Genomic DNA, 23,691 nt, shown 5'->3' on the forward strand with positions numbered 1-23,691 from the left:
CCTTACTAACCCAGTTAAGTGAAGGCCAGTCCAAGCTAGAGTGGGCAATTAACCGGTCTAACGAGCAAGCGGACAGTGATAGAGCCACGTTCACCGCGTCTATACAGACACAGGCAGATCACCTTACAAAATTGTCAGAGGGTCAAACACAATTGCTGGCAGTGCTGGGTCAAAGCAGAGCTGCACACCCACCAGGGGCAGTAGTGCCGCTACAGAAATACACTCCAGGAGACGATCCTGTTTCATTTGTTTTGAATTTCGAAAGGGCAGCCCGAGCTAGTGCATGGCCGGGTGAGAGATGGCCCTTTTATTTAGCACCTCTCCTTACGGGAGAAGCCCAGGCAGCTTATCAATTAGCAAACAAGGATGGAACTGCAGCTTACGGACATGTGAAACAAATAATCCTTGATAGATTGGGAGTCGATGATGAGACTCATCGGTTAAAGTTTCGACAAGAAAGAGGAACTCCCACTGATGCTCCTAAAACTCTTTTTTATAAACTGAAAGACGCTGCCGATAGGTGGTTAAAGCCACAGGAAGGAAACATCGAAAATGTCATGAATAAAATTTATTTGGAACAATTTCTTGAAGCATTGCCCTATGGAACACAAAGGTGGCTGCGGCAACATGCAGGTTTGACCCTAGAACACGCTATTGAAATGGCGAATTCCTATGCGAGAGCCCAAACTAGGCCCGTTTTTCGTGAAACCGAAAAACCTGTTGTGAATAAAAACTTTGTAAAACCAGAGAAAAAACCGTACAAACCAACAAACGAGCCTCCGCCCATAAAGCCTAAACCGTTGAAGACTGAACCACCGGTCTTTACGAGTCCTCAGTGTTATGAATGCGGCGAGTGGGGTCATATTGCCAAGTACTGTCGGAAAAAAAGAGAGAAGGAGGAAGAGCCCATGGAAGTGGGGTATGCTCCGCGTGCTCTCTTATATGCACAAGAGACTGGTCCCGCATTTTATGTAAGTGTCTTGGTAGATGGTAAGAAAACCCGTGCACTGTTAGACTCAGGGTGTCGCCATTCGGTAATACGGAAAGACACTCTGAACAGTTCCTCTTTGCTATTGAACCGTAGTGTACAGATAAAATGTGTGCATGGAGATATCCGTACTTATTCCCTAGCTAGAGTCACGATTACAACAGAAAAGGGAACCCAGGTACAGTGTGAAGTAGGAATTCTTCCTAATCTCCCCGAACCACTCATTATAGGCACAGATAATAAGTGGTTTTCTACTTTGATGGCAGAAGTTTTAGAGAAGCAAGGCAGAAGCGGGGTTAGAGAAGGCTTGTTAGCAGAAGAACCTTGGTCCACTGATACCAACTTTCGGGCTGCTCAGTTGAATGATGCCTCCTTGGCAACTGCTTGGAAAAACGCGCAGGACAATAAGAATCAGAACACCCTTACTTATCCTTGTTTTGTAGAACAAAATGGTCTTCTATACAGGATAGGGCAGAGTCAGGCTACCCCACAACTAATCGTCCCTACCATGTTCCGTGAGCAAGTAATGTTTTATGCTCATGCACATTTGTTAGCGGGTCATTCTGGTGCCGAAAAGACCACTAATTCAATAATTGAGCATTTCTATTGGCCCGGGGTGTATGCACAAGTGAAGAAATACTGTCAAGAATGCCAGATTTGTCAGAAAAGGAACCCGTACATTCCCCCTAAGGTTCCCCTTGTTCCCCTTCCAATCATTGGTAAGCCCTTTGAAAGGATAGGATTAGACATCATAGGACCCTTACCGAAATCACACCGAGGTTACCAATATGTTATGGTAATAGTTGATTATGCTACTCGTTATCCTGAGGCGTTCCCATTACGAGCAGCCACCACTAGTGCCATTTCACAAAAACTGGTAGAGTTGTTTACACGGATGGGGTTTCCTAAAGAACTTCTAACAGACCAGGGGACACCATTCGTGTCTCGCCTCATGAAACAGGTCTGTACTATCCTCAATATCAAACATCTTCGTACATCGGTATACCACCCACAAACCGATGGTCTGGTAGAACGCTACAATGGGTTAATCAAAACAACTCTGAAAAAGCTTTTGACCGGAGATGGTAAACAGTGGGACCAACTTCTACCATTGGCTTTGTATGTGTTAAGAAGCCAGTTCCAAAGTAGTTTAGGGACCACCCCCTTCGAGTTACTGTTTGGCAGGAAACCCCGTACGTTGCTAGAAATAACCAGGGATAGTTGGGAAAAAACTAGCTCAAAAGATGCTGAAGAGTTGTTGGACTACTCCCAGCAGCTGAAGTCCCGGTTGCACAAGTTGAGGACCCTGTCTTATGAAACTCTAGAAAAAGCGCAAGACAAACAAAAGACCTTTTATGATAAAGGCAAAAAGTGGAGAGAGTTGGACGTTGGAGACTGGGCTTTGGTCCTTCTTCCTACATCTACTCACAAACTTAGGAAGGAGTGGCAAGGACCTTTTCAGATAGTCAAGAAAATAGGCAGGACCACGTATACGTTGCAAATATCTCCTTCCCGAACACAGATTTACCACATTAATCTATTGAAGAAGTGGTTAGGTGCCCCGCCAAAATCTCATGTGACTGTATCTCTGGCAACCCCACCTGTTCATACCATCGAACATGCAGTGGTAAATCCTGACCTTACTGACTCTAAGAAAAAAGGATTGCAGGAGTTAATGTTAAAACACCAGGCTATATTCTCGGATCAGCCAGGTAGAACCACTTTGGCTGAACACCATATTCCGACAGCTCCGGGGGTAGTAGTAAAACAGAAACCCTATCGGGTCCCCGAAGCACGGAGATCAGTGATAAAAGAGGAGGTACAGAAAATGTTGGAAGCCGGGATCATTGTACCCTCCAAAAGTAACTGGTCTTCCCCAGTGGTTTTGGTGCCAAAGCCTGACGGAAGCAAGAGGTTTTGCATTGACTTTAGGGCAGTGAACAAGGTGTCCAAACAAGACGGGTATCCTTTGCCTAGGGTGGATGAGTTGATAGAGCGCCTTGGGGAGGCTCAATACATAACAACTATTGACCTCACCAAAGGTTATTGGCAGGTGCCTCTTTCTCCTAAAGATCAGGAAAAGACAGCGTTCACCACCCCTGATGGTCTCTTTCATTTCACTGTCTTACCCTTTGGACTTCATGGGGCCCCTGCTACGTTCCAACGTCTTATGGACACAGTATTGGCCCCCTATGGACATTTTGCGGCTGCATACATTGATGACATCGTTATCCATAGTCCAGATTGGCAGACTCATTTACAACACTTGAGTCAAATCCTAATGGCTTTGGAAAAGGCAGGGCTCCATATTAATGCCAAGAAGTCACGTTTTGCCTTTTCCCAAGTGAAATACCTTGGGTACATGCTAGGTAACGGCCAGTTGTTTCCTCAACAAGAAAAGGTTAAAGCCATCCAACAACAGGAATTTCCTCGTAATAGACGTGACCTCCGAGCTTTTCTTGGGCTAGTAGGTTACTACAGACGGTTTATACCTCATTTTGCCACAATGTCTGCTCCTTTGACGGATATGTTGAAAAAGACTGCCTCTTCTGTTCCATTCAAGCAACCTTCCTCTCAGGCTCAGGCAGCTTTTCAGGCACTGAAGGATGTTCTTTCCTCGGCTCCAGTCTTAATCACTCCTGACTTCGACAAGCCCTTCTATTTTGCAAACTGATGCTTCTGGGGTGGGTCTGGGGGCTGTACTGTCTCAATTAGATCAGGATGGTAGGGAGCGCCCGATACTGTATTTGAGCAGGAAACTTTTCCCCAGAGAAGCGGTGTATCCCACCATTGAAAAGGAGTGCCTTGCTGTCAAGTGGAGCATTGAAAAGCTTCATTATTATCTGGACGGTAGGCGCTTTACACTGTACTCTGACCATGCCCCTTTGCAGTGGCTCCAGCGAAACAAGGGACGAAATGAGCGCATTCTACGTTGGTTTTTGTCTCTGCAGCCGTATGACTTTGAAGTTTGTCACCGACAGGGTACGGCTCAAACGAATGCTGACTATTTGTCTCGCTATCCACTTTCCCCCGAACGGGAAAAGTCTGGGGGAGGGGTTTGTCAGGGGGTCCCATGCTCAGCCCCGGCAGGGCTAACTGATTGTCCGTCTCCTCAACAGGCGGATTACAACGGGCCCTTTAAGGACAGCCTGTGTGCTCGAGAGGACGGCTTCGCATCTGGACCACCTGACTTTGCGGGCCTATCAGGAATGTCCTCTCACCATATGAGAGGAGACCAGGAAGACGTTGGTGGTCCGACGTGGGAGGAAGAACTGAGACGCCAGGAGGACCACGCGACCAGGAGAACGGGAAGTACCGGGAAGGCGGAATCCTTGGACGTGGACGACACCAGGAGCAGAGAAGGTGCCGGACCGATACCCGAGGAGGAGTGGACGGAGGTAGCTGTAAAGCCAGGAGGCCAACGACACCGTGTTTCGCCCAGCCACGCGAAGGAGGACGCGTGGCTCTCCCAGGTGCGTGCTCGTTTGGGTTCTTTATTAAACTTCAAGAAGGGGGGGTCGGGATAGGAAACCGGGTTATCACCGGGGCACGTTGTTTAGCCGAGTCAAACCCAGAGCACTGAATGTGGTGGTGGTTATTCCTTTATCCCTCACCGCCTCCCTGTTTCCGAGCAGTCTAGTAAGTCGGAACACGACACTAAAAGCCACATATTCTTCTTTCCTTTTCATGTGCTGGAGACTCCCGGACCTTGACCCAAGAAGTACCCCAGGAAGTACCCCAGGAAGTGTCCCGAGGACAACGACCTTGTGACTGACCCTGTATCTCGTAAAAAGGACTTTGTGTTGGTGTTTTACGAACTGTAACCCCAATAAATTAGATAAACAGTCACCCTCTAGCCTTGGCTCCTTCCATTCTTGTAACCGAAAGGTGACAGATTATCAACTGAATCGGCCTATACCCTATTGTGAGAGGTACGCCATGAATATGGTTAAATATTAATGTGGTTTCGTTTTTCAGCATATAATATAACCATCGGAATCAATGACAATGTTTATTATGGCCTTACCATCATGTGATAGGTATGCCGTATCCATGTCCGTGATTCAACGTTTTTCTAAAATCTCTGACTATCAATGTACTCTATATAATCAAGATAATTAGCGTCGATTATGTATTTTGGGTGCAAAGTTGTTATTTACCAATTTCTATGGTTGACATATCAATTACAATCTAAATAATTCACTAATGTCATGCTTGTAATATTACTGTCAATATCACCGATATATATGACAATCGAGAACCTTGTCATCTAACTAGTAACGCGGAATCAATGACAATGTTCATTATGGCCTTACCATCATGAGATAGGTACGCCGTATCCATGTTCCAACCACCTTCAAAAGGTAACGGTCTTTAACATAGTACCAAATGTTTACATTATTCGTGATTCAACATTATTTGTTTCTCTAAAATCGTTGATTTGTTTTTCTAAAATCTTTGACTATCGATGTACTTTATATAATAAAGATAATTAGCATCGATTATGTATTTTGGGTGCAAAGTTGCAAAGTCATGTTTGGAATAATACTGTCAATATCACCGACATATAGGACAATCGAGAACCTTGTCATTTAACTAATAACGCGGGGTCTGTCTTCCATATCTATACGTCAGTCCTGAATCACGTGGTACGGTTCCCATGGTAATATGAGAATCTGGAAACTCGGCTCGCCATTGCGAACACGAGCGGCGTTCTCTGCCAGATACAATCGTCTGGGGGTAAGTGTACCTCCTCTTCTTTCCTAAACCTGGGCCTCTCGTGACTTCGGGCGGTACTAATGATCCCCCCCACATTGCCCCATAGATACAACGGAATCATTATACCCGCGGACCCGAATTCCGAGATACCTCGACTTTGGGTAAGCCCTTGGACTCAGGTCAACAATGCCGTGTATGTGCTGCCCTTTTTTAATATATGAGAATGACTGGCTCCCTATGTTCGTTCACAGATATTACTGAACGACCGACTCTGAATAGAACTCGTGTCATACCAATCTATCACTTGGGTAAGCCCGTTCTATATCTTGGTTCTTAATTTGTTGCCACATCTAAACAAGCTCATATTTCATTTTCTCCTCGTGTTCTTTCACAGACACCGCGGAGTGATCCCCCGTGATTACCACATATTTAGACCTTGCGCCAATCTATCTGCCAACTAAGGTAAACGGTGACAATTGATAACCACGCATTTCCCGATTGAAGTATGGTGATATGATCATTATCTTGTTTTAGAATTTGCCATAGTCACCGCCCTCGGGCTGGCGCATAGCTCCAACCGCTCTTTATAATTATATTTATAATTAAATTTACAACTATTCTAGTGCGTGTGGATTTGTCCTAGAGTACCATGACGCTTTCATTAATTGAATAACTTCTTAACCCACAATCCCTACCAATCTCAGATTTTCTTCAGATATGAATCACCATATGATGATGCCAAATTAGTCATGTATTTATAACATGAGCAATAACCTTCAAGGCAATACCTAGGTTTTGTGTGCTTTAATTGGTTTTGATTGAACAATATGAGGTATATCCCATTATCAATCAATATACTTCTCCTTTATTTTATATATATTAATCAGGTTGCCTGCCCCGCATCTTGTCCTCATGAAGACCCCGCAGCAAGGGCACCACTAATCCCTGCGAATTTTTGAGGGTCGAAACGTTGTTGGATAGCGTAGGGGTAAAAATTGTTATTCCAACTCCAGAGAGTGCAACAGTAGGGAAAGTGTTGGATAGCGTAGGGGTAAAAATTACTATTCCAACTCCAGAGAGTGCAACAGTAGGGAAAGTGTTGGATAGCATAGAGGTAAAAACTTACTATTCTAACTCCAGAGAGTGCAACAGTAGGGAAAGTGTTGGATAGCGTAGGGGTAAAAATTACTATTCCAACTCCAGAGAGTGCAACAGTAGGGAAAGTGTTAGATAGCGTAGGGGTAAACATTACTATTCCAACTCCAGAGAGTGCAACAGTAGGGAAAGTGTTGGATAGCGTAGGGGTAAAAATTACTATTCCAACTCCAGAGAGTGCAACCGTAGGGAAAGTGTTGGATAGCGTAGGGGTAAATATTACTATTCCAACTCCTGAGAGTGCAACAGTAGGAAAAGTGTTGGATAGCGTCAAAGTTAAAAATAACATACTTATAAATAAATTAATATTTTAAAATATTAAACAATTATTTATTAAATTAATCTAAACTATTTACAAATACCAATAAATAATTAAACAAAGAATTACCATTTAATAATTAATATCCAATAAATTATCAATACCCAATTATAAATGTAATAACTACTTAATTACATATCAATTACTTTACACACTATTAATGCACAACAAACGGCAATAATAAAATAATACACTTAACATAATCATCAATTAATTAATAAAAATTAATTACCAATTAATAATTAATCAACAATAATAAAATTAGCAAAAACAATTAATCATTACTTAATTAAATGTAAATTACTTCCCACCCTATTCCCCTATAAACCCATAACACACAACAGAATATAATTATCAATTAATCAATGAATTAAGGTTAAATACCAATTAATAAAAATTAATTACCAATTAATTAAAATTAATTTATAATCCCTAAAAAATCATAATTAATTTTGAATAATTTAATTACTTCCCACCCTATTCCCCTATAAACCCACGACCCACTACAGAACATAATTATCAATTAATCAATTAATTAAAGTAAATTACCAATTAATAAAAATTAATTACCAATTAATTAAAATGAATTTATAATTCCTAATAAATTAATTAAATTACTTCCCACCCTATTCCCCTATAAACCCACAACCCACTACATAACATCATTATCAATTAATTAAAATACATTAACAATTAATAAAAATTAATTACCAATTAATTTAAAATAATTTATCATTCCTAAAAAATTAATAATTTATTTAGTATAATTAAATTACTTCCCACCCTATTCCCTATATACCCACAACTCACTACAGTACTAAAATACAACATTTACTTAAATTACATTTAAAAAAATACATATTAAATACATACAAATCATATAAAAATCGATATTAGTAATTTCGATATTATTTACATCGATATTAACAAAATCAATATTACTTACCTCCGAAATTGTGTCCCTTCGATATTAAAAAACATTGATATTACTTACCTTCTATATTCTGTCCCTTAGATATTAAAACATCGATATTATGGTAGGTCGATATTAAAAAATCGATATTCTGTCTGCATACCATTAGGAACAATAGCATGCAACAGAAAGGTAAGAAAACCATTTCCCCAAATAAGCAAGGTAGCAACGATCTAAACGCAAAAGCATGAAGATAAAAGATGGAAAATATCATGCACAGGAAAAAAATTAGAAGTAGAGAAAAAGGAACACGAGTAGGAATGCACTCATGCACCATTTCCCTTTCTACCATAGCAAAAACATGCACAACTACAACACAACCACAAACATACCCAGATCCCTCAAACATACCAACTGGCCAGGCAAACATGAGAAAGTAAACAGAGTGCTAACCACAAGGTGTATAAGAAAAGAAACCAAAACACATCAGGAATTCACCCAAGCCGAAGCATGGGTGGAAAGTGTGGAAAGACAACCCACACGGAACCAACAACATCACAGATGCCTTTCACCCAAGCCCGAAGCATGGGTGGAAAGTGTGGGAAAAATAAGAAAACCCACACAAACCCAGAAAGGAACAACTAAGTTCCACATCCAACATCGTAGTAAAAATATGAACACCAATCACTTAGAAACATAACACTCACTCATCAAAATCTGGCTTCAAATCAGCCCTTCACCCAAACCCAAAGTAAGGGCGGTATGTGTGGAAAGGCGCTCCACACGGAACATGTGAAAATGCACAACACAACACCCAATAACATAGAAGAACAGCAATCATTATGAATACGCTCACTCTTGGAAATATGGCTTCAACTTAGCCCTTCGCCCAAACCTGAAGTAAGGGTGGTACGTGTGGAAATAAAAATCTACACATAACATGTAAACGTGCACAGCTCAGCACCGAAACACGTAAGAAGGAAAAGTAGCAAACACTAGCAAGAAGGCACACTCATCAAAATACGGCTTCAATTTAGCCCTTCACCCAAACCCGAAGTTAGGTTGGTACATGTGGAAAGGTACTCTACAGGGAACAAGTGAACAGGTACAACTCAAAATCCATCAAAAATTTTGGGAAAATAGCAATACACCTGACAAACTTCACGTCTCAGGCAATACACCTCAAGGAACACCACTCACGGCAGTAAAGAAAAAAATGCTGCAACTCAGAATCAAGCACACACACCCCACCAAGCAGTAGAGTAAAACCCAAAGCATAAAACAGCACTCTCCACAAAAAAATCAAGAAAAAGAGCATAGCAAATAACGATATATAAAAAATGAAGGCCAATTGATCAAGTGACCTGAAGAAATGAGAAAGAGCCAATACGCAGTAAACACTCTGTGAAACATGCTAGAAGAAAATCACAACATGCAAAACAGTAAAGCATTGAGCATTTGAAATAAAAACAAAATTAATAAAGAAACTGGTACTACACTCCGGTGAGCGACTCCTCACCCAAAGTACAGCACAGACCCCATGCACATCTGTTATGAAGAAGTAGTGGGACCACAGCGTACTTCAAATAGGAATATCCAAGTTCCAGTGAGCAGATAAAGAAAAAACTGCACTGTGTTGGAAGAACTCTCACCCGAAGCACAATAAGACTTGTTAAATGCCTCTCCTGATGAAAACAGGTACAGAGGTACTCCGAACAATTTCCGGTAAATTCATGAATAGTACAGCCAAAATAGACACAGAAGCAAACTCTGTGGTGGGCAAGAACAAAGCGAAAAAAAAAAATTCTATCTTCACCATGAACGAATTGTGAATGAAAAAAAAAAACTTTGACAACCTCTCTCTTGTCCAGTGTTCGTTGTTGCTCCACAACAGGAAACAAATGCTGCAACCGACGTTCGGAGAAACACACTGCAGTCAGTAAAAACAAGATGGCAGCACGTAGTTCACGCTGCGCCCGATGGCTCACGGCACATTGGTGGAGTAGGGTGTCCCTCAGCAGCTCTAAGCTGCGTGGAAGCAACAACGGTAAGAAGAGATTCGCAGAAGACTCAGCAAGATTTCATGGAACAGGTAAGGTCGCATGCACCCACGTACACTGAGAATTACACATGCTCTTTCAAACGGCACCAACAGCGGTTAAACTGACACTATTCCAGGGGCTGCCAGGGACCATGATGAGAAGAAAAAAAAGGTATTCCCAAAGTGCACCAAAAATGGCACAACAGTGCTTGAAAACAGTCCACAATAGACCGTAATACAGGGGATTAGGACAAAAACTTCCAAGACATACAATGAGTGAGATTAAGAGACGAAATGCGCTTCCTGGGTGTACACGTGAGAATAACTCAATGCTTGGGGTTGCGGACACAGACAGTGAGAAGTCCTCCCATTAGTAGCTCCTAACTTCACAGACTTTGGGAACACAGGCAAAACTGTCCAGGGAAGAAAACATGACCAAATTGTGCAGCAGAGACAAGCAGCACGCTGAAGTGACCCAAAAGCATACATTAAGTTGGAGTAAAATGTCCCAAAACACGGCTTCACACAACAGCTTGGTTCCACACAGCAAAGAAAGACACAGCAAGCACTGGCACAGTTGGGGTATGGGCGACCAATGTCAAGGTCACTGGTGGGGCTCAGGAGTGGCAGTTTGCTTTAAAATACACAGCAGCTGGTTACATAAGAAGTTCCTTTACCTTTAAGTTTTTACAGGATTCAAATTTCTGTAGAAATGTTTTCCATTTGTCAAAGCCTCCATCATCTAGGCGTAATTCACAGGTTCTTTTCAAAATCGTCGCCAAAATGTAGTGAATAAAAGTAGATCTGGTAAAAGTAGTTTCAATGTAAGTTTATTCCAAGAAAGATGTTATGGCACAGAGCCCCACCAGGATAAGCCTTCCTGCTGCTCAGCCCATCCACCAACAGACACACACTCACCAACATTCTCTCATCACAGTCACACTGGCCGAGCAGTAGGTATAACACAACTGTGGGCCACTTTTTTCACTATCTGATTCACTGATGATGGCTAGGTTTATTTAGCTACCAGGACCTATTTTCATTGCCAGTTCGACCTTGGTGACAACAATTAAATCTCGACAAAAACAGGCACAATTTTTCCGAACAAAAAGATCAAATGTTGGAAATTCTAGAGAACTCTTTATTTCTCACACCACTGAGCTAGAGTTGGTAAAAAAAAAATATTTTCTTACAAATCAGAACAAGCACTAGGCGTGGTGACATCACATTAGAGTGACGGGTGTCGGCCATTTCGTAAAACTACACCGCCGAGAAACCAGTCGGGAGCGTAACGTGCGCTTGGGCGGGCACGAGCGCGGAACCGTCGGCGTGGTTGTTCTGCTGTGATTGGCTGCAGGTCACGTGCGCTGTTCGAACTTGTTTCTTACGTCGTAGCTGGTGCTGCGCCCGTTTCCCGAAGGTGCCTTCTGCCGTCCTCCCCTAAGAGCTTTACACCCGACGGAGCCCGCCATGCCCAACAAGCGTCAGACGCGCAACGGATACTACTTCTTCGTGCTAGAAAAGTTACCGGAACTTAGGCGGCGCGGAGTGCCCGTGTCCGGGGTGCGCGATGCTGTTCCGCACTGCTCCGCCGATTGGGGGGTGAGTGGCTGGCGTTCTCGTTTTTGGGGGTCTTCACACTTCCGCTTCCCCTTGACACTGTTATGGCCTTGTTGCTGCCAGCAAAATCAATCCGATATTTCTGTCTCATGTTTACCTTCCTGCTTGGCCTACCAGTTAATTCCCACCCCCCTGGTAACACTTTTCTCCAGGGTCTTAGACTCTCTCCCCATGTTATATGTCGAGTATCCCCAACGTTCTCACCAATTTCCATTCCCCACATACCATGACCTAGGCCCGAGCACCTACCTTTCCCCTCAAGTAGTGTCTCAAACCCCAGACGTCACCATTCCTGTTGCATGGCTTCTTTTAATTTCTGCCCACCCCCCCATGGCCGTGGGTATTGTCGTACAACTCTTTCCTTTTTCCCTAGTTGGATACGGACTACCACTTTTCCTATACTATGCAGTTTCCCTCCCCCCCGACCGTTCCGCATTTCCTAGATACACAGGCCCCGTGCGCCTGCTTTGCCCTTCCTGAGGCTCATAACCCCTACACACTTCTTACATTCTCTGTGCAATTTTAGGCTGGTTCAAAATGAAGAGAGAGTCGACTGCTGGAGATGGGCGAGCTGCTTAGAGCTTGAGGCTCAAGCCTGACCGAGTCTGGCTCACCTCGAGCCCACACGAGCCGAGCTTTCAAGTATCTGCTGCTTGCCACCCTCGCTCCAACCACACACACACAGAGAAACACAAAACATTAACTGTTGAGAGAAAAGGGAGAGCATAAAAATACCCATAGATTATACATAACGGAACCCGAAAACCTAGATTAACTCATTCTAACTAAATTGTGTGATTTTAGCCAATTATTTTCATTTTACAAATTTTTCTTTTATGAAAGCACCTCAAATTTGATATGCGAGTTCAAAATGCCACATCCACAAAAAATGGTTTGATTTATTAGACTGTAATATTGCACTAAGATATTTCACGTATTTAGTTCTTTTATGGTGTAAAGTAAATATTGGTATCAGGAAGAATGTTTACTTTTCTGGAAAACTATTAGTTCTTGTCTTTATTTGAAAACCTATTGTGTTTGAACTGAAATCTTCATCCATGCGTTTTTTTTTAATCTACCTTGATGACAGTATTGCACTAATATGCATCATTTATATGCTGAATAAGCACCAAATATACACCTTACTGCACTTTTTTTTTTTAAAGTTTACACACCTATTAGGTCTCGCCTACCGTTGCAGCGCTAATGCGCTGCTATCGCTTTGGGAGACATGCAGTATCCACTATAGGGGGGGAAGCTTTGTTTAAACTCCGCCCATCTTTTGGATTGGCTTAGATCGTAAATGCTGCCGTCTAATTGGTATTTGGCTCCTCCTGACGACCATCTTGTCATTCGTATCCTTCCCTGTCTATTGGCCCCTTTACTCCAACACTATTTTCTGCCGTGTCCCCCCTCCCGCAGTTCATCATTGTCTTGCCCCCCCCATCACCTCCTCCACTCTTGTTTGTGCCTTCTTAAACAATGGCACTCCCATTTGTAATGCAACATGTCTCGCGTAAATTCGAGTCCTATTGCATTGCAAATTGCTTGTTTTAAAGTAGTGCGTAGTGACAAGCACGCCCACCTCGCACTTTGTGCCACTCTTTCAGCTGGAGCCCACCTCGCATTGTGATTGAGCAGGAGCCCAGTCCGCATTCTGTGTTCCTTGAGGCGGGAGCCCACCCCGCAACCGGAAAAAACTGCGTGACCCGGAAGTCAGACGCCTGTGAGACTGCAAGTCAGGCGAATGTGGAACATAGCTCGAGCGATGAAGGATAAACGGAACAGCATGGCTAACTTCTTTGGGTAGCTGCAAGAGGAACTCTTATAACTCTTATAACCACGCGCAGTGAAAACTATTGCTAAATGCAGATCAAAATGCAATTTTCCAAGTGCCGATGAGCTGGGACATGGGTAAGAGGACACCAGTGAGTGGCACGGTCTCTTGCCTGAGAAACATTTCTTTGGCGATCACTACGCCACTACAGGAGAAGAGCAGGCTGATCAGCATGGGTTTTAAGTACTGTCTGCAGCTTGTGTGGGGATTCCGAACTCCGTTGCACACGCTGAGCAAAGGCTGCCCTCTACATTCAGTCCCTTATCCAGTCTCTGAACATTACGCCGGAACAGTTCACCCACCCTCTGTGAGATAATAGTAGTATGTGGAGGGAGTTGGAGCTCTTCCAACTGGAGCCGCTGGTCTACATCAAGGAGCTACCTCTGCGAACCAAGCACCCCTTCGTGCTGCTCTGCGTGCTCATTTTGGCGCTCGCGCTCTTTGGCAACACCTTGGTGCTGTACATGGTGACCCGCAGCAAGACCAACATTTTCATCTGGTTGCTGGTGCTCAGCGACCTACTAATCACTTTCTTTCGAGTGCCTGTTACCATGCTGCAGAACATCATATCCAATTGGCTGGGCAGTAAGTAGCAGGCTGTCCGGCTGTTCTCCCTTTGATTTGTCCTATGCAAGAGCAACAACTTCTCCAAACCAATAAAAGGCCTTTTTTTGAAAATGCAAGCAAAGGGAATTTCACCAGTACATTGAGCCTGCCGCTCCCTTCCAAGTGCAGTGGGCCACGTTTCCAAGAGCAGTTAAATATCAGAGTGATCGTTTTACAACTTGGCGCCCCTCACCGCCTGATGATGCAACATGAATCCATGCTCCGATACGATGACGCACACATAGTATTTTTATTATGTTTGCTTAATTTTGCTACATCTGTTTAGATGTAAGCAGCACAACGAACAGGGTCAATGTTTATAAAAACACTCAAAGTAATTTTAAAGTACTGGAGTCAGTGACTGAGCTTCATTTGTAGCCTATCGGTGCTTATTTGTAAAAAAAAAAAAAAAAAAAAAATTGGCAGGGCTCTCGTCCTAAGACCACTGCAGCTTGCACCACCCATTGCCCCTGCCAGTGTTGTCAATGACACTATCGACACCACTACTAACCATTACTCTCTTACAGGTTTAACAATTCAGACTATTCCAGTTGCCCATCGTTATAAGGATGGCCTGGACAGCAGTTATTTTTAATGTATATTGAATTAATAAATAACTGCTGATGTGTTCATCTCTCAATTATATAAACAGTGCCACCATGTGACAGACTGTCATAACTGCGGCTGCTCAAGACCTGGCAGATGTACACCTTATCAGTTTCAGAAATCTATAACATAGAGGCCACCTGTGCCCTGCTTTTAACAGATGTCCTCTATGAAGCAACATTATTTTGTGGTGCAGCCTATTTTCCCGCACGCCCACCCATCCACATCACAAACTCCTATGCAGCACTGTTGGGTTCAGAAACGTTTTCATAGTTGCTGATATAAATGGACGCAAATACCCTTCATGTGCATAGTACTAATGTTACAATACTTGGAGAGGTGCCTAACTGCCGGCGGTGCAGGTATATCCATCTTCACACCCTTCCTCCATATCGGAACACTCTGTGGACATGCCTAATGCGTAAATTCCAGGAGTGCACACAGATTTACAAATGCTCTGTTCTGCTGCCTTGGTGTAAAAATTAACCGCTTCAAAACAATAGACTATTTAATGACTGTTTTTGTAAAGCGCTTCTTCACCTAGATGCATTAAAGCGCTGTTCATTATAACAATAATTGCATACTGAGTACATGAATATGAATAGAGAAAATATATCACACAAAATACTAACCAGAAAGTTATTAGGTAAGGGGGTATGAGAGACTGGGTTTAAAACACATCAATTCAATAATTAAGTGTTTAACATCCAGAACGTTAATGGTCACCTTCAGACTCCTCACCCACGCACACAAAGCGCTCCACAACACGGGCACTGAATACCTCAACAGCCGCCTCACGTTCCATACTCCAACCCGCCAGCGTACCACAGATTCGCAGAACCACCGCCAGAGGAAGATCATTCTCTTACCTGGCTGCCAAGACGTGGAACTCCCTACCCACCCACCTATTGCTGACCCGGGACCATCTCACCTTCAGGAAACACATCAAGACCTGGTTTTTCGAGCAGTAGCAGCACCCTCCCTCCCCTCAGCGCCTTGAGACCCTCACGGCTGAGTAGCACGCTCTATAAATGTATTGATTGATTGAGACCCTATAATTTTATTGCGTTTTGTGGCTGCAGCGCATGCCTTGTGATTATGAGTTTACCGAATTTTCTCCATGGTTTGTCACTCTATTTGCAGTTGTTTCAAAAAATATTTTGTGTAGCTCAAATGGATGAAATTAATTCTACAGGTTTAGAGAAAAGCTAATATGTTCATATACCAGCCAAACCAAAGATGCACTACACTATTTGCAATCAGTGCAGTGTAAACCATTGCTCAACTCAGTGCTTTCAACCGTCGCTTAACACACACCTATAGCTAATAATACGTGATCTTGCTTTTGTATATCCATCAGCATTTGACACTCAAAGTATCAAAGCAGCCACTTAAAAATGTCCATACTCAAGTAAGAGGCAGAACCCGCCCACAGCAGGGCACCTAAATCATGTAGGTGGCAAACCACTGCCCACCCAACAGCACTGTAATTCAGAATATCAACATATGTAGTAATGTAGTGGTACTTGTATAGTGCACGAATCACCATGAGGCATCTCGGCACTTCTACGAATACCGCTGAGGAACCATTCCTGGCCTTTCCCTGTGAAGTGCCCACTCCTGGGCACACCCAAGGTGAAGCCAGGCATCCTAGCGTTGTTGGGGCCCTTGTGGAGATTAAGCTAGCTATTGCCTAGATTTGCAGAGTGGGACCCATGATTAGAATAGGCACTGCACAAGAATTATCAGGTCCGGGGAAATTGAGCCCAAGAGCCGCCGAGGCGGAAATTGAACCCTGGTCCCGGGCCAGACCTCTGCATCAGGGTCTGCCGCTCTAATCATTGAGCCTATACTTATGCTGGTTGTATCAGAGTGGCTGTAGAGTGTAACACATCATAGGGCATTCGCCAATGATCATAGTTACTTCCCTGGTTTGCAATTGCGATTCATATAGAGAAAGCACTTCATGGCAGTTATTGAGTTGATAATTGAGCATTCAGTTCAAGAAAATGGAAAAGCACTTTGTTGCTCTCGGTTCATAATCTATACAAATAGCTTCTAAACGCCAACAAAATGTAATGTTGTACTGTACACTAACAGCCTAACATCAAAATACAATAGACTTCATGTGATGGCATCCTCATGTCCATTCGAAAGGGCAACTAGGTTCAGTAAGCACTGTTTTGTTGCTTAGTTACCAGGAATGCATGACGAGCATTCCTAGAATGTTTGTGTTTAACTTACAGTGGTTCTTGGAGCAGTGGAAGGAAAGACACTGGAGATGGTAGCTGTGTCCTTCCTTGCTCCTCAGCTAATGTTTCCATCACGTAATCAATGAATCCAGTGCATCTTTTTAAAACTGGCGACAACGGCTGAGAAGCTGCAGGAACCTATGGGTTCATTGGGGGATTTACACAAATGTTAGGTCGTGTTACTGCTGATTACTTAGTCAAGCTGTTACAGAACCCTACACGTTCTACTGAAGGAAACAAGATCTGGATTCTGCATACTCTATTGGTGAGGTTTCAAGATGATTTTTTGGATATTGTGGCTTACTTGGGAGGTATTCCTTGAGGTTGCGTCTTTTGAATCAGACGTGACGGCTGCAACTGGCATTGGAGCCATCTTCCAGAAGATGCCTGCTACTGTGACTTTCTTCTCTGGCTTCAGTCTGGAGGTGGCTGTGTGTGCTACAGTCCGGAGCATGGCAGCCATAATCTTAACTTCACGCATTGCTTGGGAAGTGCCTACTGTGTTGCAAGGAAGTGAGGTCGTCCTGCTGGGTCACGTTGCCCTACCTTGCCTGCGACTGTCTTGGGTTTGGTTTCAATGGCTCTAAAGCATCAGAGTGTCGGTAATTTAGAGACACTCATTCTATTGCATTTTCGTAGGTGGTAGATTTACACAGGTGACCGAATGCCACTGCGCTGGATTGCAGATTCATGGTAGCTGTCCTTTCGTCCTCCTTAGCTAATAAATCCTTTACTTCATTAATCCAGTGCATCTTTTCAACACACTGTGATGTCATATAATTGGTGCTAGGCACTAAGCAAAGCTTGGCTTTGTCAAAGCACAATTAAACTGTGCATTGACAAATACAATATAGGATTAGCTTTTACCTTGGGAATTTGTAGTGCGTTGCTAATGATGTTTTTAGTATAGGTGTTGTGTAGAATGCATGTTCACTCAATTATATGCATAATTTTCAGCATTGCAAAGCCTGGGTATTGGTGAAAGGGGCGAATTTATTGAGGCTGGGCACATGGTAAAGTGACCCCCAGATCTTCTAAAAAGATAGCAGAGCCCCTCTGACCTGCAACAGTGTGGTTCAAAAAGTTATATTTTCTCTACACCATGACAGTACAGAGCGGATATGAAAGGGATTTGCAGAGGGCTTGAGCCACAAAATTATTTGTGTATCTGAGTTGCACCAGTGAACATATAGCATATGTAAGAAATTGGGTTGCTGGATGAGGAGGGTGAAACCCTCCTCAAGCAGCAACCACAATCCTTGTCTGGGTGACGTCAAAAGCCAACTCCAAATTTACCTGTGCTTGTCTGGTACCTTGAACAGAGCAAGGCTTAACTTGGAGGCAATATGTAAAGTATTTAAGCAGCACTTCAAAATGTAATAAAATTAAAAAGGCTCAAGAAAAATACCTGGCCAATTTTAGAAAAACTGGGTAGAATTTAGTAAATAATTTGACACAAATGACGAAAATCCAATTAGTAGAACTGCGATATGAAATTTTAAACATTTAAGTGAAAATGGCAGCAAAATACACAAAGGACCACTCTTGGCTCTCTGTGTGTGCGGGATTATGTGAAATCTGAAGTTCAGGCCAACTGTGATGGAATGTGGGCCGGAAAAAGGGACCAGTTAGTCCAGCTGAGAGAGTTAACTTCAAAGTCCAGTACGAGTTCCGTTCGAGAAGGAAGCGAGTAGCAGGAAGAGCATCGAAGTTTGTCGATGTAGCGTGATTTTCTTTTCGGCAATGCCGATGATTCTTGCTGGAGCCTCGAATTGGCTGAAACTGTGAGCTGTCTGATGTGGCGCAAAATGCTGATCTCGCGGTGTCAAAAGGGGGTGGTGATGGACGGAGCATCTGAATCAATCAAACACTCACACCCAGTCAAAAGATCTGGGTTTAATCCATCACCGTTCTTTAGCCCACTCTGCCACCCCAGTTCAGACATGGCTATATGCAAATCAGTCTGACCCTGTGCCTCATGGGAACAGTCCAGCCCGAACTGCCCATTACCACCCCCTTTTGTACCGCTTTTGGTCGCCATAAGTATGGCAGGGTATGCTCAGACGTGAGTCCCTTGCTCACTTTGCCACTGGATTCTAGCAAGCCTGGCTGAAGCCGGCTGGAATGCCAGAAACCAGTCCTCCGAAGCTTGTTTCTGGTCCAGGGAAGGCATGGCTTGGCAGTTCGGTCTGGACTGTTTCCCATGAGGCACAGGGTCAGACTGATTTGCATATAGCCATGTCTGAACTGGGGTTGCAGAGTGGGCTAAAGAACGGTGATGGATTAAACCCAGATCTTTTGACTAGGTGTGAGTGTTTGGTTCAGATGCTCCGTCCATTACCACCCCCTTTTGTACCGCTTTTGGCCGCCACAAGTGTGGCAGGGTATGCTCAGATGGGAGTCCCATGCTCACTTTGCCACTGGATTCAAGCAAGCCGGGCTGAAGACGGCTGGAATGCCAGAAACCGGTCCTCGGAAGCTAGTTTCCGGTCCAGGGAAGGCATGGCTTGGCAGTTCGGTCTGGACTGTTCCCATGAGGCACAGGGTCAGACTGATTTGCATATAGCCATGTCTGAACTGGGGTGGCAGAGTGGGCTAAAGAACAGTGATGGATTAAACCCAGATCTTTTGACTGGGTGTGAGTGTTTGATTGGTTCAGATGCTCCGTCCATTACCACTCCCTTTTGTACCGATCTCGCAGTGTCTGCGCCGTGGTCTCTGTAGTGTGTAGAGTCTGGTTCCCCAAAACTTCACACTGGCGGGTGGCACGATCTTTGCAGGAGCATGCCGGTTTGCATTCTCTAAAAGCCAAAAACCTTAGAGGAGCTCTACTGAGGCCACATGAAGAATCCTGAATTTGAGAGGCATCACTTATGGGCCAGGAGCTCACTCCAGGAGAGCTCAGGCCTTTCCAGGCAGCAAGTCAGCTGGCAGTTGCAGGGAGCCTTTGGAGCGTGTTAGGTCACCGTAGCTAAGAACAGAACAGCTGGCTGACCCATTGAGTCACTTCAGCCTGGGATGAAGAGTGCAGGTCCATACTCCATTCTCTGCAATCACGCCAGCAGATTGGCAATCCTGGCATCAAAGCAGCATAGCAGTCCTTCTGTAGTATCACAGGTCTGGAGGTGAACTTGGAAGTTGGTGCCTGAGGTCCAATATTTATACCGGGTACCTTTTTTGAATTGGGAGAAACTTCTAGAGGATTCCATTTGAAGTCCTCTGGTTTCCTGCTTCCCCTGGCTGCAGACATACTATGGAATATGCGATCCTATGTGTGAAAGCAAGACCAAGCCTAATCGGGCGTAAGAAGGGCTATGCCAAGGGCCGTTCTCCTAAGCTTCTAGTGATGGCCCATCCAGGGACACTTAAGCTTTCTATTGTGTCTGGGTGTTTAGGGAGACTAACGTTGGGTATTGGAATGGCCGTAGGCACACCTATTACTCGTTATTTACTACGTCAACAAATTATAACTACATTTTTAAACTTTCTATGGCGTGCTGCTCAATGACATAGGGCTGCCTGTCCCTAAGTTTATGATAATGATCAAAAATAAATGGTACGTGATAAAAGTATAACAACCCAACTAAGCGCACAGCATATTGTTGAATCATATCCACCTGTTCCTTTCAGTAACTCTTTGCACATTAATAACTGATTTCACTCAATTTTCACATTAGTTTGCGATCATTTATTCAGTTGCTTATGGAATTTCAAAGATTATGTCCTACAAATGTTAAGCCTTACATAATTCTGTTACATTAAATCCAGAAAGATACAATTGTTGTATTAGCAATCATACAACCAAACATTCAAATTTCGACGATCGTTAAAAATGTCGGCCCGATGCATTTCGGGACCTCGCCCCTTCCTCAGGGGCCTCTTAGCGGCGTGCAAAATAATGTGTATGAAGTGTTCTCTCAAGACGCGGTCCGTAATAGATACACAGTAATCCAGATGTATTTTCTGCTTAGCTTGGAAGAAGTGACCGCCTGTCCAAAGGTTTGCTGAAATACGCTTGTAGTTTGCACAAGTTCTCTCACCGGTGGTCTGCCACGTTACTGTAGGACATAATTTTTGAAATTCCATAAGCAACTGAATAAATGATCGCAAACTAATGTGAAAATTGAGTGAAATCAGTTATTAATGTGCAAAGAGACAGTTACTGAAAGTAACAGGTGGATATAATTCAACAATATGCTGTGCGCTTAGTTGGGTTGTGATACTTTTATCACGTACCATTTATTTTTGTTTAGAGAGACTACCAACTACACCCAGCCATGTGGCCCAGAGACCGGCTGCAGGCAGTATATGGCTTTAGCAGGAAAATACCAGCTTTATAAAAGTGGCTTTGCTCAACAGGGGCAGCCCTAATTAATACCCAGTACCAATAAATAATGTGGTTCAGGGAAAAGTAATTATTTCACAAACAACAAATATACACATAGACCAAAAAAGGGGAGAAGGGTACCCACGAGAAATTCTTCAAAACAGCAAAATGTATTATTAGAAAATGTATACAAGAAAAACATATCGCAATATACAAGCAATTTGCGCTCACAATGTTACATTAGACAAACATACTGACAGGGTACAGTGTAAACGAAACAGTGACAATGGCAAAGGGTTTTACTTTCAATTAAGTTTGTCCTTTATTGCAACAGAAACATAACACAATTAGTGTTAGGTCCTCATCAGGACACACAAAGTATTTTTAGAGCAACCACACGAAAAGCAATCTGAAAACACATTAATATAGATAAATGTGAGCGGGTACCAAAAAAATATCAAACCTAATTATTGGGAGTGATGAATCTGAGGCTAGGTGCTCACAAGTCACCATTAAGCAGCACGCATTTGCAATGCAATAGGTCTCGCATTAGGAAAGTTTCAGCTGTTGGTATTGTATATGACACATTTTATATTTGTGTTGGTTTTGAAAATAGCGAAATGAATAGCTTTGTCATTTACAATGCCAATAGTTTTAACTTTCGCAAATGTGACACCTATAGCATTTGTAATGCAATATGATGTATTTACGTGACTTAGATGTATTGATATTACGAATAACAATGGCTTTTAATTTTTTTAATAATGAATACTTAAATAAGTTATTGTAATTATAATGGCTTTTGTAAATTACTTTTGTGAAGATTATGTTCAGTGTATTTTATTGTGACAAATCCAAGAACAGAAGTGAAATATTAACATCTTTTTATGACATTTGTAATAAAGCTTGAAACATTGAGAGAACCTATTTGAACCAGTTATTGTTGAATGGTTGCACAGATTGATGCTATGGTGGCGCGGAGTGATGCTGTGGCGTTCAGTGATGCTGTGGTAGCGCATAGTGATGTTGTGGTGTTCCTGAGTGCTGCGGTGGTGCTAAATGATGCTGTGGTGATGCAATAGATAGCTAGAGGGAGGGCGATAGATAGAGGGAGGGCGATAGATAGAGGGAGGGCGATAGATAGAGGGAGGGCGATAGATAGAGGGAGGGCGATAGATAGATAGAGGGAGGGCGATAGATAGAGGGAGGGCGATAGATAGAGGGAGGGCGATAGATAGAGGGAGGGCGATAGATAGAGGGAGGGCGATAGATAGAGGGAGGGCGATAGATAGAGGGAGGGCGATAGATAGAGGGAGGGCGATAGAGGGTGGGCGATAGAGGGTGGGCGATAGAGGGAGGGGCGATAGTTAGACAGAGTGAGGGCGATAGACAGAGTGATGGCAATAGATGGTGTGAGTGCAATAGACAGAGTGAGGGTGATAGAGTGATGACAATAGATGGTGTGAGTGCAATAGACAGAGTGAGGGTGATAGTGATGACAATAGATAGTGTGGGTGCGATAGATAGAGTGAGGGCGACAGAGTGAGGGCGACAGAGTGAGGGCGTAATTATGTGGCGTGAAATCATGTGGCACTGAGTGGTATTTGGAGTGTATGTTGCATTGAGTGCAGTGTAATTATGTGGCGTGTTATTACGTGGCACTGAGTGGTATTTGGAGTATGTTGCATTGAGCGCAGTGTAATTATTTAGCATATAATTATGTGACACTGAGTGGTATTGTCTGGAGTGTTTGTATTCAGTAGAGTCTAATTATGTGGCATGTAATTATGTGGCATGCAATTATGTGGCACTAAGTGGTATTGTTTGGAGTGTATGTTGCATTGAGTGCAGTGTAGTTATGAAGCATAATTATGTGGCATTGTGTGGAGTGTGTTGCATTGAGTGCAGTGTAGTTATGAAGCATAATTATGTGGCACTGAGTGGTATTGTGTGGAGTGTGTTGCATTGAGTGCAGTGTAATTATGTGGCACTGAGTGGTATTTGGAGTATGTTGCATTGAGCGCAGTGTAATTATTTAGCATATACTTATGTGACACTGAGTGGTATTGTCTGGAGTGTTTGTATTCAGTAGATTCTCAATATGTGGCATGTAATTATGTGGCACTAAGTGGTATTGTTTGGAGTGTATGTTGCATTGAGTGCAGTGTAATTATGTGGCGTGTAATTATGTGGCACTGATTGGTTATGTCATGTTATATGGTCTCTTTTATAGCGCACGGCTACTCCAAGGAGTGTCCCGGCGCTTTGGCAAAGAGAACTGGAAAAAAGTACACAACACAGCAACTCA

General features: G+C 43.3%; 1 protein-coding gene across 1 annotated transcript in view; it reads left to right on the plus strand.

Moving 5' to 3' along the window:
• Positions 1-11,532: 11,532 nt before the first annotated feature.
• MAEL (maelstrom spermatogenic transposon silencer) overlaps positions 11,533-23,691 on the plus strand; it is a 1,196,692-nt gene continuing 1,184,533 nt past the window's right edge. The window contains exon 1 of the mRNA XM_086935541.1: positions 11,533-11,737. Coding sequence (XP_086791667.1) covers positions 11,606-11,737 — 132 coding nt within the window. The 5' untranslated portion in view covers positions 11,533-11,605. The remainder of the gene's footprint in view (positions 11,738-23,691) is intronic.

Source organism: Lissotriton vulgaris, chromosome 8, assembly GCF_964263255.1.
Source record: "Lissotriton vulgaris chromosome 8, aLisVul1.2, whole genome shotgun sequence".
NCBI classification, from domain to species: Eukaryota; Metazoa; Chordata; class Amphibia; order Caudata; family Salamandridae; genus Lissotriton; species Lissotriton vulgaris.